Source organism: Balaenoptera musculus, chromosome 1 (genome assembly GCF_009873245.2).
Source record: "Balaenoptera musculus isolate JJ_BM4_2016_0621 chromosome 1, mBalMus1.pri.v3, whole genome shotgun sequence".
NCBI lineage: Eukaryota > Metazoa > Chordata > Mammalia > Artiodactyla > Balaenopteridae > Balaenoptera > Balaenoptera musculus.
Genome location: NC_045785.1, coordinates 133,566,344 through 133,586,736, shown reverse-complemented (window position 1 = coordinate 133,586,736; position 20,393 = coordinate 133,566,344). Strand labels below are relative to the sequence as shown.

The following is a 20,393-nucleotide window of genomic DNA, read 5'->3' as shown; positions in this document are numbered from 1 at the left end:
GGTTCTGAGCCTCACGTCAGGCTTCTCAACCTGAGAGTCCAGAAACGGGAGGAGAAATACCTAGAAAATCAGACTTTGAAGGCTAGCGGGATTTGACTGCAAGACTGGGGGAAACAGAGACTCCACTCTTGGAGGGTACACACAAAGTAGTGTGCACATCAGGACCTGGGGGAAAGAGCAGTGACGCCACAGGAGACTGAACCAGACCTACCTGCTAGTGTTGGAGGGTCTCCTGCAGAGGTGGGGGGTGGCTGTGGCTCATTGTGGGGACAAGGACACTGGCCCAGAAGTTCTGGGAAGTATTTCTTGGCATGAGCCCTCCCAGAGTCCCTCACTAGCCCCACCAAAGAGCCGGGTAGGCTCCAGTGCTGGGTCGCCTCAGGCCAAACAACCAACAGGGAGGGAACCCAGCCCCACCCATCAGCAGACAAGCAGATTAAAGTTTTACTGACCTCTGCCCACCAGAGCAACACCCAGCTCTACCCACCACCAGTCCCTACCATCAGGAAGCTTGCATAAGCTCCTTTGATAGCCTCATCCACGAGACGGCAGACAGCAGAAGCAAGAAGAACTACAATTCTGCAGCCTGTGGAACGAAAACCACATTCACAGAAAGATGTACGAAATGAAAAGGCAGAGGACTATGTAACAGATGAAGGAACAAGATAAAACCCCACATGGGCTTCCCTGGTGGCGCAGTGGTTGAGAATCTGCCTGCCAATGCAGGGGACACGGGTTCGAGCCCTGGTCTGGGAAGATCCCACATGCCGCGGAGCAACTGGGCCCGTGAGCCACACCTACTGAGCCTGCGCGTCTGGAGCCTGTGCTCCGCAACAAGAGAGGCCGCGATAGTGAGAGGCCCGCGCACCGCGATGAAGAGTGGCCCCCACTTGCCACAACTAGAGAAAGCCCTCACACAGAAACGAAGACCCAACACAGCCAAAAATAAATTAATTAATTAATTAAAAAAAAAAAAAAAAACAACTTAGTTCAAAAAATTAAAAAAAAAAAAAAAAAAAACCACACAAAAACAACTGAATGAAGTGGAAATAGTCAACCTTCCAGAAAAAGAATTCAGAATGATAGTGAAGATGATCCAGGACCTCGGAATAAGAATGGAGGCAAAGATCGAGAAGATGCAAGAAATGTTTAACAAAAACCTAAAAGAATTAAGGAAAAAACATCTAGAAGAATTAAAGAACAAACAAACAGAGATGAACAATACAATAACTGAAATGAAAAATACACTAGAAGGACTCAATATCAGAATAACGGAGGCCAAAGAACGGACAAGTGACCTGGAAAACAGAATAGTGGAATTCACTGTGGTGAAACAGAATAAAGAAAAAAGAATGAAAAGAAATGAAGACAGCCTAAGTTAGAGACCTCTGGGACAATATTATATGCAACAACATTCACATTATAGGGGTCCCAGAAGGAGAAGAGAGAGAGAAAGGACTCGAGAAAATATTTGAAGAGATTATAGTCAAAAACTTCCCTAACATGGGAAAGGAAAGAGCCACCCAAGTCCAGGAAGTGCAGAGAGTCCCAAGCAGGATAAACCCAAGGAGAAACACACCGAGACACATAGTAATCAAATTGACAAAAATTAAAGACAAAGAAAAATTATTGAAAGCAGCAAGGGAAAAGTGACAAATAACATACAAGGGAACTCCCATAAGGTTAACAGCTGTTTTCTCAGCAGAAACTATACAAGCAAGAAGGGAGTGGCATGATATATTTAAAGTGATGAAAGGGAAGAACGTACAACCAAGATTACTCTATCCGGCAAGGATCTCATTCAGATTTGATGGAGAAATCAAAAGCTTTACAGACAAGCAAAAGCTAAGAGAATTCAGCACCACCAAACCAGCTCTACGACAAATGCTAAAGGAACTTCTCTAAGTGGGGAACACAAGACAAGAAAAGGACCTACAAAAACAAACCCATAACAATTAAGAAAATAGTAACAGGAATATACATATCGATAACTACCCTAAATGTGAATGGATTAAATGCTCCAACCAAAAGACACAGGCTTGCTGAATGGATAGAAAAACAAGACCCATAGATATGCTGTCTACAAGAGACTCACTTCAGACCTAGGGACACATACAGACTGAAAGTGAGGGGATGCAAAAAGATATTCCATGCAAATGGAAATCAAAAGAAAACTGGAGTAGCAATATTCATATCAGATAAAATAGACGTTAAAATAAAGAATGTTACAAGAGACAAGGAAGGACACTACATAATGATCAAGGGATCAATCCAAGAACAAGATATAACAATTATAAATATATATGCACCCAACACAGGAGCACTTCAATACATAAGGCAAATGCTAACAGCCATAAAAGGGGAAATCGACAGTAACACAATAACAGTAGGGGACTTTAACACCCCACTTGCACCAAGGGACAGATCAACCAAAATGAAAATAAATAAGGAAACACAAGCTTTAAATGATACATTAAACAAGGTGGACTTAATTGATATTTATAGGACATTCTTTCCAAAAACAGCAGATTACACTTTCTACTCAAGTGTACACGGAACATTCTCCAGGATAGACCACATCTTGGGTCACAAATCAAGCCTCAGTAAATTTAAGAAAACTAAAATCATATCAAGCATCTTTTCCAACCACAATACTATGAGATTAGAAATCAATTACAGGGAAAAAACCATAAAAAACACAAACACATGGAGGCTAAACAATACATTACTAAATAACCAAGAGATCACTGAAGAAATCAAAGAGGAAATAAAAAAATACCTGGAGACAAATGACAACAAAGAAAAGACGATCCAAAACCTATGGGATGCAGCAAAAGCAGTTCTAAGAGGGAAGTTTATAGCCATACAGCCCTACCTCAAGAAACAAGAAAAATCTCAAATAAACAGTCTAACCTTACACCTAAAGCAACTAGAGAAAGAAGAACAACACCCAAAGTTAGTAGAAGGAAAGAAATCATAAAGATCAGAGCAGAAATAAATAAAATAGAAACAAAGAAAACAATAGCAAAGATCAATAAAACTAAAAGCTGGTTCTTTGAGAAGATAAACAAAATTGACAAACCTTTAGCCAGACTCATCAAGAAAAAGAGGGAGAGGACTCAAATCAATAAATTAGAAATCAAAAAGGAGAAGTTACAATGGACACCGCAAAAATACATAGCGCCCTAAGAGACTACTACAAGCAACTCTATGCCAATAAAATGGACAACCTGGAAGAAATGGACAAATTCTTAGAAAGGTATAACCTTCCAAGACTGAACCAGGAAGAAATAGAAAATATGAACAGACCAATCACAAGTAGTGAAATTGAAACTGTGATTAAAAACCTTCCAACAAACAAAAGTCCAGGACCAGATGGCTTCACAGGTGAATCTATCAAACATTTAGAGGAGAGCTAACACCCATCCTTCTCAAACTCTTCCAAAAACTTGCAGAGGAAGGAACACTCCCAAACTCATTCTATGAGCCCACCATCACCCTGATACCAGACAAAGATACTACAAAAAAAGAAAATTACAGACCAATATCACTGATGAATATAGATGCAAAAATCCTCAACAAAATACTAGCCAACCGAATCCAACAACACATTAAAAGTATCCTACACCATGATCAAGTGGGATTTATCCCAGGGATGCAAGGATTCTTCAACACATGCAAATCGATCAATGTGATACACCATATTAACAAACTGTAGAATAAAAACCATATGATCATCTCAATAAATGCAAAAAAAGCTTTTGACAAAATTCAACACCCAATTATGATAAAAACTCTCCAGAAAGTGGGCAGAGAGGGAACCTACCTCAACATAATAAAGGCCATATACGACAAACCCACAGCAAACATCATTCTCAATGATGAAAAAATGGAAGCATTTCCTCTAAGATCAGGAACAAGACAAGGATGTGCATTCTCGTTACTATTATTCAACATAGTTTTGGAAGTCCTAGCCACGGCAATCAGAGAAGAAAAAGAAATAAAACGAATACAAATTGGAAAAGAAGAAGTAAAACTGTCACTGTTTGCAGATGACATGATACTATACATAGAGAATCCTAAAGATGCCACCAGAAAACTACTAGAGCTAATCAATGAATTTGGTAAAGTTGCAGGATACAAAATTAATGCACAGAAATCTCTTGCATTCCTATACACTAATAATGAAAAATCTGAAAGAGAAATTAAGGAAAGAATCCCATTCACCACTGCAACAAAAAGAATAAAGTACCTAGTAATAAACCTTCCTAAGGAGGTAAAAGACCTGTACTCAGAAAACTATAAGACACTGATTAAAGAAATCAAAGATGACACAAACAGATGGAGAGATATACCTTGTTCTTGGATTGGAAGAATCAATATTGTGAAAATGACCATACTACACAAAGCAATCTAGAGATTCAATGTAATCCCTATCAAATTAGCAGTGGTAGTGTTTTACAGAATTTGAACAAAAAATCTTAAAATCTGTGTGGAGACACAAAAGACCCCGAATAGGCAAAGCAGTCCTGAGGGGAAAAAATGGAGCTGGAGGAATCAGACTCCCTGACTTCAGACTATATTACAAAGCTACAGTGATCAAGACAATATGGTACTGGCACAAAAACAGAAATATAGAATAATGGAACAGGATAGAAAGCCCAGAGATAAACTCATGCACCTATGGTCAACTAATCTCTGACAAAGGAGGCAAGGATATATAATGGAGAAAAGACAGTCTCTTCAATAAGTGGTGCTCTGAAAACTGGACAGCTACATGTAAAAGAATGAAATTAGAACACTCCCTAACTCCACACACAAAAATAAACTCAAAATGGATTAAGTACCTAAATGTAAGACCAGACACTATAAAACTCTTAGAGGAAAACATAGGAAGAACACTCTTTGACATAAATCACAGCAAGATCTTTTTTGATCCACCTCCTAGAGTAATGGAAATAAAAACAAAAATAAATAAATGGGACCTAATGAAACTTAAAAGCTTTTGCACAGCAAACTATAAACAAGACAAAAAAACAACCCTCAGAATGCAAGAAAATATTTGCAAACGAGTCAACGGACAAAGGATTAATCTCCTAATATATAAACAGCTCATGCAGCTCAATATGAAAAAAAGAAACAACACAATTAAGAAATGGGCAGAAGACCTAAATAGACATTTCTCCAAAGAAGACATACAGATGGCCAAGAGGCACATGAAAAGCTGCTCAACATCACTAATCGTTAGAGAAATGCAAATCAAAACTACAATGAGGTATCACCTCACACCAGTCAGAATGGCCATCATCAAGAAATCTACAAACAACAAATGCTGGAGAGGGTGTGGAGAAAAAGGAACCCTCTTGCACTGTTGGTGGGAATGTAAAGTGATACAGCCACTATGGAGAACAGTATTTTTTCCTTAAAAAACTAAAAACAGAATTAGCATATGACCCAGCAATCCCACTACTGGGCATATACCCAGGGAAAACCATAATTCAAAAAGACACGTGCACCCCAATGTTCATTGCAGCACTATTTACAATAGCCAGGTCATGGAAGCAATCTAAATGCCCATCGACAGATGAATGGATAAGGAAGATGTGGTACATATTTACAATGGAATATTTAGCCATTAAAAGAACGAAATCGGGTCATTCGTAGAGACGTGGATAGGTCTAGAGAGTAGCATACAGAGTGAAGCAAGTCAGAAAGAAAAACAAATTTCATATATTAACGCATATATGTGGCATCTAGAAAAATGGCACAGATGAACCAGTTTGCAGGGCAGAAATAGAGACACAAATGTAGAGAACAAAGGTATGGACACCAAGGGGGGAAAGTGGTGGGGGGTGGTGGTGGTGTGATGAATTGGGAGATTGGGATTGACATATATATACTAATATATATAAAATATATAACTAATAAGAACCTGCTGTATAAAAAATAAATAAAATCAAATTTTAAATAAAGGAAAGTTTCCAAAAAAAAAAAAACTGGCCAGTAGAATTAAATTTCAGTGGTTTCTTCTTTCCAGCTTCAATAGGTACATTTGGTTGTAAGCTACAATTATTTGTACACAAACAAAGTGTGTTTTACTATACTATGTGCCTTTTTTATAAAGTCCCTATTCAGGATTATTTTAGTATTTTCCTGAATAAACATTTTAGATACTTCTAGTTGCAAAACTAACCATAAAATCTGTGGCTAAGGTAGGGTAACGGTGTCTTCTTTTCTTCTTTTCCCATATCCTATTTTTAATACCAAATATTTTACAAGAGTGGGAAAAGGAAAGATTTATAAAATTAATAGTGTGTTGTCTTTCTTGTTGGGTGTTAATGCTACTTGGCTCAACTCAGCCTTTATATGCTTCATGAAAGAATCTAAATACCATTAAAAGAACTCAGAACATTTCAGTAAAATACATGGTTTTTAAGTGATTGGTTATAAACATACAGAAAAATTTTTTAATCTGTCACCTTATATATCTCAAAACTACATGTAGTAATAGGATTTTACTGTAGATAGAGCATCGAGATTAATACATATTTCATAATCAGTCTCTGTAAAATTCAAGTGAATGAACACTCATTCTAGATGTGTTCTGAAACCCTCTCTCCCCTTGTTATTTATAACAATAAGCAGTTTTGCAAATGCTGAATATATGACAGCGTATTTGGCTTTCTTTTTTACCCCAGAAAATTGTGATCATTTTCTGTGTCATATGAATAAGAGATTGTTATTTATTATCTACATTAGCTACTTTGTTGGACTGTTTTTGTGGGCAATGGTGTGGTCACTGGTTGAAGATGGTGTGAATAAGAGCGGTAAGAATAGATCATCAGTTACAGGAAGGGGGTTGTCTGAACACAATCCCACTTAAGATATGGTAGCCATTATTATCATTTCTATATTCTGTGCAGCCTCTTGAGAGTGAAAAAAATCACAGTTGGTTGCTACCATTTTGATAAAACTTGAGTTACCACTTTAACTAAGACTTATGTTTCTCTTCCCCCACTCCAACATGGTCTGAATCAGTTGCTCTCAAATTTCAGTCTTAAAGCTCCTTTCTTCCTCCTTCTCCCCTCCCTCCCCCTTTTCTCTCCCATCTCTTCCAATTCTTTGTCTTCCTCAAGTTAAAAGGGCAGTACTCTACTAATTTTTATCCACAAAGGAAAAGGAGTATTCTAGAGAAAGTACAGTCTTTAGAATTAGACTGATATGAGTGTGAATTTTGCCTTTATCAAATTAGTTACTTTGTTTTTAAGATCTCAGTCAGTGGTACCCTAGAGCCTGCTCATACCTCTGGAGGGCCAGTCGTGCCCTTCTCTTCCCAAATCCCCTTCACTGACTTCATCTGAAGTCAGCTGATAACATGAAATCAGCCATGATGGGAGCATTTACCCCACAGAAATCAGCAAATGCTTCAAATCAGGGCTTTTTTTTTTTTTTTTACCAAGGAGCCAGTTGTTGAACATTCACCAACACAACACTGAACACTGGCTTAGTGTCCACACTTCTCAAACAGGCTGATAATGTGAACCCTGAAAATTTGTTGTAAGAATTTCAAATAATATAAATAAAACACCTAGCAAAATGCCAGACACATATAAGGCACTTAGTATGTGGTAGATGGCAACATTGTTACGGTATTACAGAGTCTGGCTATCTGAAAGTAGAGCATTAAAAAAAACCATATAGCCGCGACCCAACGTCTGCGCCGCCGGCCTCGCGCCGCCGCCATGGCCGACGTGGAAGACGGCGAGGAACCCTGCGCCCTGTCCTCTCACTCCGGGAGTGCAGGATCCAAGTCGGGAGGCGACAAAATGTTCTCTCTCAAGAAGTGGAACGCGGTGGCCATGTGGAGCTGGGACGTGGAGTGCGATACGTGCGCCATCTGTAGGGTCCAGGTGATGGATGCCTGTCTTAGATGTCAAGCTGAAAACAAACAAGAGGATTGTGTTGTCGTCTGGGGAGAATGTAATCATTCCTTCCATAACTGCTGCATGTCCCTGTGGGTGAAACAGAACAATCGCTGCCCTCTCTGCCAGCAGGACTGGGTGGTCCAAAGAATCGGCAAATGAGAGCAGTGGAAGGTGTCCTTTGTGCAGTTGTTTGGAGCCCTGGTGGATCTTGTTATCAGGTGCCCTACAAAGGCTAGAACTCTCCAGGGGACTAATTCTTTGAATCGGAGGCGGTGGATCTGCGGTCTTTTGGGACTCATCAGGCACGGGTTAGCCTTTTTCAGTTTTATTTTCAGAAATTCTCTACAGTTAAGAAGATAATTTATTCAAGATGGTCTTTCCTACCTCTGTGGTATGTGTCTCACACACTGCTTATAAGTGCTATAAAGGAGAGAACTATAAATTGAACGACGTTTATAATTTACCTACTGATAGCCAAGGAGCTACGGAAGCAGTTCCGTTCAGAAGAGAACTTTTTGCATGCTTATGGTTGATCAGTTAAAAAAAAAAAAACCAATGTTATAGTAACAAATAAAGTGCAGTTGAAAACCCAACTCTTATCCTTAATCTGTTCCTAATATTTATTTTTGGCAGGGAGGGGGATGATTCATGAAATCTTTATTTGATATAATGAGAATTTTAAGTTTAGACCAGTGAACAGGGTAAATAAAATTTAACCTTTGGTTGTATGAGATTTCAGTTGTCTTCTACGTTATCATCCTCTATCTCTGACTCATCAAGAAAACCTAGATCTGCACTCACCTCACTGTTCAATTACTGAGTGGTAAAGGACAGAAGTATTTTCAAGTTCTGGTCATATTGGGTTGTAATTTAACTGTGTTTTAGGTGGAACGTTAATGAGGGGAAAATGTTTACCATTGTAGCATTGGATCAAAAAGTTTATTTTATCACACGATGTTTTAATAAACGGTTTATTCTGTTTAAAAAAAAAAAAAAAAAAAACCATATAAACCATGAAATCAATATGAAAAAGTATAATAAAACACTTGAACTTTATTTTAGTAGGGTTGTTAGATCTTTCAGAATTTATAAATGGAAAAAATTAGCATAGTATTCCATACAATACCCCTCAATTAATGAGAACAATTTTTTTTTTTGCATCTACTCCAATTTTCCAGGTTCACTTTTAATTATGACCTCTGTTCAAGTTGTCAGCCACCACTACATATCATATAAATGCAGACTTTTTGAGTAGTGACTTGCAAGGATTCAGAAAGCCACAAGACTATGAGGAAGTACCGTAAGTGGGAAGTCATAAATAGAGGTAATTTAGTAACTGTAATTAAGCATATAAAAAAACTCTTAGGTTCATCATTAGGATCACCTGTTTACCATTTCTTCTGACACTGGCCAAGATTTTGGCTTCCACTAGAAAAAGTGGAATTTTTTTTTTTTTTAATAAATGTGACATTCTCCTAAACAAGGAGGCAGAAGAGAAGGGATTATTGTGACCAATAATCTTGGACTGTAATCCCTACTTCTGGGTCTTGTGTTTGAGGCTTTCACAGTTCATTTTACTGAAGGCTTCAGAAATTTGAGCAAAATCCCTTGCCTACAGTTTCTGCATAATAAACTGACTTACCATGCTTCATTTAAAAAGATCACTTGGAGGCCTCCAAGTGTCTCAGAGTAAAAAGTGTTTATAAATCTGTCTAGAAAGATATTGTTTTTCTTCCTTCATTAAATAATGATTTGAGTGGTTTTTTACTTCAGCTCTTATAAATACCAGTTCTTCATTCAGATTATCGCTACGTTGCAAACATGACATAAATGAAATAAATCATTTAAATAATTTTTTATTTTCATTCTTTGTTTCAAGTGGTTAGTACTCACATTTCCTACTCAGTCCTATATATCCTCTGGTGCTGATTTATTACTTGTATTGAAGTTAATTTTTTTATGGTAATCTAATGTCTAAATGTTTGCACTGGTGTTCAGAAGCTCTCAAATTCCTTTCTTATCACTGACACAAGTCTTATGATAGCTAATGCTCCTAAAGCCAAAAATCAACTCAATAAGTAACACTCAACACAAAATTTGAAAACTGTAATCACAAGACAGATAGATAAAACTCTTCAATATGAGATTCAGGTTTCAGCTATGACTAGTTTGAAACTTCATGGAAATTATTAACACCAAGATTGGAAATGTTTTTCTAGTCTAAAACATAATGGTAGTATGGGGCATTATCTATTATGAACTACAAAAAGTATTTACAGAACAGTTTAGAATTAATCAAGTCCTGTGGTCATTTAAATTAGCTATTTTTATTGTAGGCCTGTTCCCTGCCTACTTTCTGGAACAATCTAACACCATCAAAGACCCTTCACACCCAGCATTATTTGGTTTCTTTAGTTTTTCTAATACACTATCCTTCCTCATTCCAAAGGGCCTTTCCAATGTTGTTCCTTCAGACTGGAATGTTCTCCCAGTGCTCCCTCCACTTTAAATCCCAATTCAAATATCACTTCCTCAGAGAAATCTTCCCTTATCTCCCAGTGAAAGTCACATTCCTTTTCTTGACACCACTTACAAGTTTATATTTATACATTCATTGTCTGTGAGACTAAACTTTAGGCTCCATGAGAGCAGGGACCTTGTCTATTCCTGTTCACCATTATAACCTCAGGATGTAGCATGGTCTCTGGCACATGGCAGGTGAATGAATGAATGATATACACAAATTAAGTTTCAAGATATATTAATCAACCGTAGATGTAATTCAAGATCATGGTATAGTTACTGAATCCCAAACAACACTGATCTGGATACAGTATTATCAAAATTTAAGAAAAAGATCATATTGGAGCCTACTGATACCACTGAATATATCAGCTTCCAAAGACATCACTCAGGCATTTTATTTTTTTCCAATAGCAGGGAGACTTTGAGTAATTCTCAGGCAGTATCACACCCTGTATTCATGACACTGTTCTCTCACCTACTCATGTTACCCACTGTTCCTTTAAAAAAAAAAAAAGAAGAAGGAAATATTCAGAGGAAGGAGATTCTAGAGATAGCAAGTTTTAGATCCATTTTCCTTATAATGGTCTACACTGATAGGATGCTCCAAACAGAACTTTAAAATTACAATGGTTTAATATTACATGGTTTAATTTTATATGTGGTTTAATGTTATATGATTAACCACCTCTGATGAGTCAACACTGACTATCTAAAGTATATATTAAGAAAGATCCTGAACTCTACTCAATACTCTGTAATGACCTACAATGGAAAAGAATCTGAAAAAGAGTAGATATATATATATGTATAATTGAATCACTCTGCTGTACACCTGAAACTAACACAACATTGTAAATCAACTATATTCCAATATAAAATTAAAAAATTTTTTAATTTAAAAATAAAATTAAAAAAGGAAAGATCCTGAGGCTGAGTCTAAGCTCAGAGAAAAGAGAACTGTGAAGGATTATTAATGAAGTATCAGCCAGGAGTGCAAAAGCCCAGGAGAGTAGCGGCATATATGTAATGAATTTGCCCATCCTAGTTAAATGGCATGGATTTATTTTATTTATGAGAGAATTTAAAATGTTTATGTATTTTGTGAATCACATTAACACTTTGTTTATCTGAATATATAACTGGACTAAATGCCAGTAGGGGAAAAGAGCATAGGTAAAAGGACAGTGTATTGAGAGGCTGTAACTACCTAAATTACTGATTGCCTAGACAAAACAAAGAGGCCTCAACTACATAACTAGTTCTGACAGGTTTCTTGGACTTGGAAACCTTGGCATGGAATGTTTCCACTCTGAAAATACCACCCCACTTTCAGTGCCATATGAAAATGGAAAGTTTTGACACAGTAAGTTTTTAAAACATGTGAACCAAATGGAAAAAAACTATAAAATATAAAGCACTATCACCATTACTATTGTGTTTGAAATTATATCACATACCTTCTCACCATCTTTAAAATGGAAGAAAAGTACTAACTGATCATAAATTATTTTCTAATAAGGATCAAAGTGTAGTAACTGTCTAGCAAAATAAATTGCATTAAGTAAATAAGTTAGTTATTAAATAACTGTAAAACTCTATAGCCATTATTATTTATGTATAATCTATTTCAAAAGAATGTCAATGTTTAAAATAAATATAAATAAATACAAAATAAAATATGATAAAAATAAAGTAAAATATAAAATATGTTTGGTGAAAAGTGGGCACACACATGCATTCAAACATATATGTGCTCATGCATGCATAGAATATTTCTGAGTGGATACAATGGCATTAATGGTTAGCTCTGGGAGAGAGGCCTGAGAAACTGGGAGAGTCTAGGGTAGGAAGTGGACTTCCCTTTCATCATACTTCCTTGTAGTTGTTATAATGTTTTCCATACTCACATGACTTCCCCCCCTAAAAAGTTAATAAAAATTTTCTAAGTTAAATGAATGGAATTAAGTGGGAATAATTAATCATTCCTATAACTTAACTAAAAGGGAAAAAAGTGTTAGAATCATGGAAGTAAAAGGGACCTAAGATCACTCTTTGCATTTTATTACTGAGAAAACTGAAACAACAATTAAGAAAATGTTGTTCTCCTAAAGTCAGCAGTCAAGTCAGTGACATCAGCTCTAAAATCTAGAACCTCCCTATTCTCAGTAAGGTGGCAAGTACCATATCATTCTATCTCATCTTAGTTATAAAAGTATCAAAAGCTCCACAGAACAGTAGAAACCTTTCTAAAAGTGTCTCTTGACTGACTCTAGGTAAGCAATATACAGCAATCAGGATTTGACAGTCATTTTTACTGATTTGAAAACAGGCAACTCAAGCTGAGATCTGGCAAGGATGATTATTTTTTAAAGTGAGTTCAGGAAGGAGCTGAATTTAGCTCATCAAGGAACTAGCTGCTGCCTGCAATTGTCCTTGGAAAGTAAATGCCAAAGTCAAAGGGTTCATGCATGAACTCTTTAGGCTGCTTAAATCCAGAAGCAGAGGCAGGAAACTAATTAGCCTCTCATTTATTATCTGTTCAGGCCTTCTTGTCTGACCTAATTATAACTCATCTCCAACACAACCTAATCATTTAGGGAATTTGGCCTAGAAACAGTTTAACTTCATCTAACCTATGGAATACATAACTTAGGTGCCACTCTGATAAGAGAAGCCCCCATTAACTCTTCTTCCCCCAATGATATACTCACTTGAAAGATATTTTATGGCATCATTCAGATTATATGTTAGAGAAGACACATTTTGTCTCAGCAAAAATTGCTAAATGCTTTTAGAATTTTCCAAATTAATACAGTAGAAACTATTATCAGGTAAACATTAATCTTGGATGGCAAATAAAAAAGGAAATATGATAAATATTAGAAGAGAGAATCCTGACACCAATTCCCAAATAGTAAAGACATAGAAAGATACAGATAGATAAGAGATACAGATATTCTAAAAAGACTACCAGGAGGGTACAGGATAGGATAAAGAGAATATCACAAAATATTTGCTATAACAAGTAGACAGTGAGTGTGACAGAGTTGAGAATCATTGATCTAGGGATGACAATATTACATTTAAAAGGGAAAACTGTCAAGCTTCTTTATAAACTGAATATTGTTAAATGATAGTTTATAGGATTAATTTGTGGGTATTTTTATCCATCTCATTATGCTAGAGGATGGGTTTATAGTCAGCATCTCTTAGACTACCACCATTTCCACAAGTTACGCAGGCCATAGTTAGAAGTAGTCCTTCCTCTCACCTGAACCCTTGACACACTATTACCTGGGCCAATTTGTAGGTATACTTGATTTTGTGAAATTGGATGAGGGGAAAAAAAAAAAAAGATTAAAAGGACTTGCAAATTCATTAAAAATACATCTCTTTCATGTATCAATTTTTCTTTGACAACTTCTCCAAACAGGGCACGGTCAATAATAGTTCCAAATTTAGTCAGGCCTTGACCAGGTTCAAATGTGGAAAAGGGCTGTCATGAATGAACGTAAGGAAGAGAAGAATGGAAAGACGGGAAAAAGAAAAAGAAAAAGAATCTTGCTCAGGTTGGTAAGGCCATGAAACAGAAGATGAAAAAGGCTCTCCAGGAATGGATAAAATTTATACACCGATAAACTTCTCAATGATTAAAAAAATCTTAGGCATAATGAATCTTTTTTAAAAGCCTTGAATGATACAACCAAGTAAGAGGGTAAATTTATGGACAGGGTTACTCCCATAAAAGATTGTGAAAAAAGAAAGCAATTAATACTTGGGGGGGGGGGTTCCCGCTCCTAGCACTTCAGTCTCACATCTCCCCCCAGGCCAAAACTTCATAAAATATCTCCAAATAAGCCATCTGATTAAAATAGCTTAAATTTTGATTAAAATAGCTTATATTAAGTACTGGGTAAAGAATTTTTGCCACAGAAACTGTTCACAATCTACTCTTTCTATGAGGATCTGATTTACCAATTATAAAAGTATCAAAAGCTCCACAGAACAGTAGAACCAGTTCACTCCAATTCCATGGGTACAATATCATTTGAAAGGACAAAGTACAATCTACCCCATTTTCAAAGAGTCCTTGCTTCCCTCAGAACCACTAACTGCTCAGACTTCAAGACTGAATTTCCCAGACCAATATTTTAGGCAAGTTACTCAAGTTTCAATTATTATTTTCATTCTTCTGTAGAGGAAGCTGCTCACATAATATTAAAGTTTGCAGGTTTTATTAATGTTTCCTTAGCCTCTACCCTGTGGACAGAATCCAGTTACTGGTTAAACTGCCTGAGCTCCATGGTATTGATGCTTCTCAAAACAAAACCAGGACCAATGTGAGGGTAAGAATGAGGAGGAACAATATGCTGATAGATCAGGTTACTTTAAAAGGCTTATGTTTTGTTCCTTATCTTTTCAACTCATATCTTCAGGATTAGAAATTGCTTTTGGATGGCCTAGAGATGTAGTATGTGGATAAAAATGCTCCATACTCTCAGGAACAATTGGTGTACAGTTGTGTATGAATTTACTGACCGCTGATTAAGTAAATATTAATTATTAACTTATTAAAGACATAAAGACAAGCAAATTTATGTTGAACAAGAGCATATGCCAAGAAACTTAGCCAAAATGAATTTACTGCTCCCATTCAAACTGGCTGAGATAAAATGTCATTAAAAATCAATGAGAAATGATGAAGGAAGAAATGGAATGATGAACAATTCAAAGCAACAAAACTTAAAAAAGAACTGATCATTTTAAACAGAAAAACACCCAGGCTGCTATGTATGTGCATATGGGCATGCATGCATAAGTGTGTGTGTGTATATGTGTGTGTGTGCTTAATTGTAAACAGATGCTGATGCATGAATGATTAACATTTGAAACCTGAAGATCTGAAAAAAGGCTAAAGATAGAGCAGAATTCCTGAATAAATAAGATCTGTGAAAAATGCATGAAATACAAGTAAATAGCATGTCTTTCAGAGGACAGGGCAAACTGAATCAGCTTAAAAAGTGAACACAGAAGGGCCAACCCTAAAAAAAAGAACCACCAAAGAACTCCTCTTGAAAAGTATGCTGTAAAACAGGAGAGAAAATTTTAAATAGTTGCACATGTGAATGAATATTAAAAATATTTTAATCCTCCTAAGAAGCATGTTTCTAATTAGAAATTCCCTTTTCTGATTATATATTTTATTGCAATGGAGGAATTAACTATGACTTAACTCTTCCCACAATAGTAGCTGTTAGATTTAACTTAGCAGCTTCCTCTTTTATGCTCCTACCAAAACATGTGTATACTATGTCTTAACATACTTCTTCTGGGGAAAGACCACAGAATTTCTGTATCTCAATTTAGCTAGTTCCTAATACAATTTACTGTATCTATTTCTATGTTAAAATAGAGAGGAAATCCTTTAATCTATTCCATAAATGTTTAATTCTCTGGTCAACATTCTATTCCCTATAAAATGCAAGTCAAAAATCCACTTTCAAATGTCTTGGAATCCTTCTTAGCAACCAAGTAATAGAAAGTATTGCCTATTTTCAACCTATATATTCAGAAATGAGGAAAAGTTTAAACCAAACAAGACAAATCTAAAATAAATCAGGGTGAGGAGGATGGGGAAGGACAAAGTCACACACTAAGTATTTTAAGAGTGAAAATAAATGTATTCATAATCACTTAGCCAAACTGCTAATCTATTTTAAAACTTCCATTCTTCCATGACATGTATTTCTTTGAAATATAAAAGTGGAATGTTAAGAAGGCAGCACTCTGGCAAGCATAAACACCCTAGTAATTCTTACAAGTTGCTTTTTGGAAAGGCCCACCCGCCTAACTCCATCCCCATTTTAAAACTGTGCTGTCCCATAATTAAATAATATAGCCTTCATTTTAAAGGTAAAACTTCAAACTGTTCTCTACATTTGGAACTCAACATATGGTTGCAAACCCTAAAAGGCAAATTCAATCATAAATAGAATGGTAAGAAAAAGAAATGGTAAGAAAAAAAAATTCTCCACAAATTTGAGAATTGTGGAGAGGAATCTTTAATTAATAATTGTGTCATAAGCAAGACCAATAAGACTTCTGCATATCTCTTGCCTTATACCTCCTCTACGGGTAAAAGATAAAGACCATCTCTTGGATCTACTCAAAAGTTAGCATCCTCATTAAACACCCAAAAAGGAAGGCAATTAGTGTCAACTGCAGTGATTAAAAAGAACACCTTTCAAAAATGAATTCATCCGGGGCTTCCCTGGTGGCGCAGTGGTTGAGAATCTGCCTGCTAATGCAGGGGACACGGGTTCGAGCCCTGGTCTGGGAGGATCCCACAGGCCGCGGAGCAACTGGCCCCGTGAGCCACAATTACTGAGCCTGCGCGTCTGGAGCCTGTGCTCCGCAACGGGAGAGGCCGCGACAGTGAGAGGCCCGCGCACCGCGATGAAGAGTGGCCCCCGCTTGCCGCAACTAGAGAAAGCCCTCACACAGAAACGAAGACCCAACACAGACAAAAAATAAAAATAAATAAATTAAAAAAAAAAAAAAAAACTCATCCAAGAATGAACCTACTGAAAAGCCTTATCTGAAAGACATACAAAAATAAATGAACACTTCACCAAAATAAAATCTTCTAATAAGAACTGTCACCAAAGATCCCTTTGGGTTTTTCTAAATTGTGAATACAACTTGTCAATCAGAGAGGGGAAAAAAGTAACCATTACAGTTAAGTAAGACTTGGAGATATTCAAATATAAATAGACATTAGGCTGTTTTCTTTGAGTACACACTGGCTTAAAAAAATAAAAGGTAATCATAAAAATGTCAAAAAATTGACAAATGTTACATTTTAAAGGGCAGGTGGACAACTGGTATATGCAGTTGCATATACCAATGCTAAAAATAATTTTAAAGATTACAGCTTCTATTGCTGTATTACTGCCCTAATACATGATGAAAACTAAGGATAATTTCATTGATCTTTCCTCATTGTCTTGGAAATATTAAATTTAAATGAAAATTAGTTTGGTAGTTAAAAGAATAAATTTATAGAGCCACAATTAACTTCAACATTACCATACATGCTCAAAAAAATATTAAAAGACTTTGGTTTCCATATATGAGCTGTATAACACTTGACATAAGCATGACTATAGAAGAGTTCATTCTGTGTGACCCACTACCCACTGCTCACGTGATGGTACAGACAGCCCCACTGACTGCTGTGAGGTTGAACATAAGCTTGTAGGCAAAAATCTCAGAAATACAGAGCCCAGTGTGCATTTCCACTAGCTTCCAAAGCTAGCAGTGCTATTGCTAAGACCTTCAGGCCACATTAAAGGCAGAACATACCACAATCCCAAATTTTAAAATGAGACAGGAAAGTGGGAGTAGAAAATATCATACTCAGAACAGAAGTGCTCTCTCACAGATTACCAGTGAAAACTTCTGCTTACAAATCAGTCCTTTATAAAGCACTCTAAAGGAATTACCTCTGGAAATTAAGCTAAAGGTGTGAAAAGAAAAAAAGATTTCTAGTAATAAGATTTCTGATCAATTTTCTCCTTGGAGGATACATCTACATCTACATATAATAAATATGCAGTATTTTGCCAGTAATAAGACAGTCAACTTTCTGGTCTACGATTTTCACTTTTTAGTTTGTCACAGGATCTGAAATAAGACTAAATCTTAGCTATTTGTGTGCTATCTCTGATTTCAACTTCAATCAATGTGTTAAAACTGTAGAGAGTATTTAAGTTTAAAAGTGCACAGGATATTATGAATACTAGAACATACGCAGGTGGGTGCTTGAGGAATTTTCTGCCCATTCTGCCAGAAGCAATATGCCATCTGCTTGTGCCATGAATCAAGCTAACCCTCAGCAGTTTCCAAAGTTGACAGGAAAATCTGGTTGTTTAGTTAACATTGAAAACACACTCTAAATCCAAGATGAACTGATATTTTTAAAAATGCTCTTAGATGTAGTTAAAAACTTGTTTTCCCCTTTAAAAGCAGCTGTCTGTTTTTATATCTTTTTTTTCTCATACAACTAATTTAAAAAGAACTGAATTATGCAAACTGCTGATTTCAAAATAGTACTCTCAAGCAACTGAAAATCTATTATTTTGATTATCTGAAAAACAAGCTCATCTTTTAAACTGGAAATTATTTCTCTCTTGTATGGTACAGATATCAACAATAAGACAAAAAAAAAGGCAAAGTAAAATCATTTACATGACTATGTTTCACAACAGTTAACTGGAAACTATAAATCTTCATTCTCTCATTCTGTTGTTTCTTTATCTGCCTCTCTAATTTAAACTTCAAGTCTTCTGGGCTAAAGTCCACTGTCATTCTGTCATTGTGTTTAAATAGCATAAAATACTAATAACTAGTAGCATATGCACATTCTTAGTGTGCATACTACTAAAAGCCTTAAAAAACCCACTAAAGATGGAAAATATCTTGCCAGATGTTGGTGGAAGGAAAAAAAAATCTTGTTGGATGTATCAATTAGGGAAGTTTTTTGTTTGATTGTTTTGAGTAACAACTGGAAATGCATTCCTCAGAACAGAAGCTAGAAAGAACTGTAATAAAACTGTAAAAAATCCATATAAATGACTAAAATTTTAAACTAAAAAGTGACCAGCATTCACTGATTTTTTTCTTATTTTTGCTTCCTTTTTGAATAAACATACTAATAATGAAATATCTACCTCTCTGTTTTAAAACTATATAGAACTTTTAGCCATGTCTTATTCATATAAGGTACCTACTGATTTTAGTTCCGTAAGTATGTCTGTCATTTCATTAAAAACTTTCCCCTTAAAATTGTCGATAACATGCTTTGATTTTTTTTAAGTGCATTTAATTGAAAAATCCCTTAAGTGACCACACTGGTATTGTCACACAGCTATTATTTTCACACTTTGCAACACTGAGATTGATCACAGCACACAACCCATTTAAAAAAAAATCTTCCCATCTTCTCTGTTTCTAGAACTGTGTATGAGTATGCATGTGTGTGCATGGGCATAAAGAAGGGGAAAGATCGTGAATGCAATTCTACCATCTCACTCATTTACAACTAAAGCCTTTAAAGAGCAACAGGCAAATACTAGGTTAATGTTAGGCGGGAGGTCTAGTTTAAAGGTTCCTTTCAGTTCTAAAAATCAAATATTCATTGAATATCAATTACTAGGAACATAAAAATGAATAAAACATAGTTTTAGCCCTAAGGATGATTTGATGAAAAACTCAATCACCATGTTCACTGTAACTACATACTTCTGGACCTAAGGCTGATTTGATTAAAAACTGAAGCACCATGTTCACTGTTTCTAAATAATTTTATACACACACACATGCACATGCACGCACACATACATATATGAAATGTTTGAAGAACAAAAGCATGTCTTCTGAAAAAACTTAAAACTTTGGTCTCATGAAATGAGAAAAATAAGTAAAAATGACAATATATCACTCCACTAAAATAAGTAATTTATCAAGCACAGGACTGCCCAAGATCAAGCTTTTAACACCATGGTCAATAATCAGCCATACATATTTTTGTCTCCTTTAAAGAAGACAAAAATCCTGCATTCCTAGAGGAAAACGACATCAACAAATTTAATGATAGCTTATTTTCAGGAAAGCACTTAGAACAAGGAAGGAGAAATATGGTTTAAACACCACACACATACACATATATACAGACCACAATGCTATTTATCATTGTAATTCTTGCTTAGATGCTTAAAAATTAAATGTTTCCCATGAAGATTTGGAGTCTGTTCCATTTGGAAAGAACCAACTTTTTAAATAATTAGAATTAGAAATGACACTAATCTATCTGATTACTGGCACAATAATGATTGCCAAAACAGAAGATGTTATAATTGGCGTCCTGAACTCAGAAATGCA

At 35.9% G+C, this 20,393-nt stretch overlaps 2 protein-coding genes across 3 annotated transcripts in view; one reads left to right on the top strand and one right to left on the bottom strand.

Annotated features, from left to right (window-relative positions):
- The window catches only part of RASAL2 (RAS protein activator like 2), a 387,777-nt gene that overhangs the window by 293,734 nt on the left and 73,650 nt on the right, over positions 1-20,393 (bottom strand). The gene's annotated exons all lie outside the window — the stretch shown is intronic.
- Positions 7,708-8,596, top strand: LOC118894166 (RING-box protein 2). The gene has a single exon (XM_036850011.1). It carries the CDS (start codon positions 7,743-7,745, stop codon positions 8,082-8,084), a length of 342 nt encoding a protein of 113 aa, XP_036705906.1. The 5' UTR covers positions 7,708-7,742; the 3' UTR covers positions 8,085-8,596.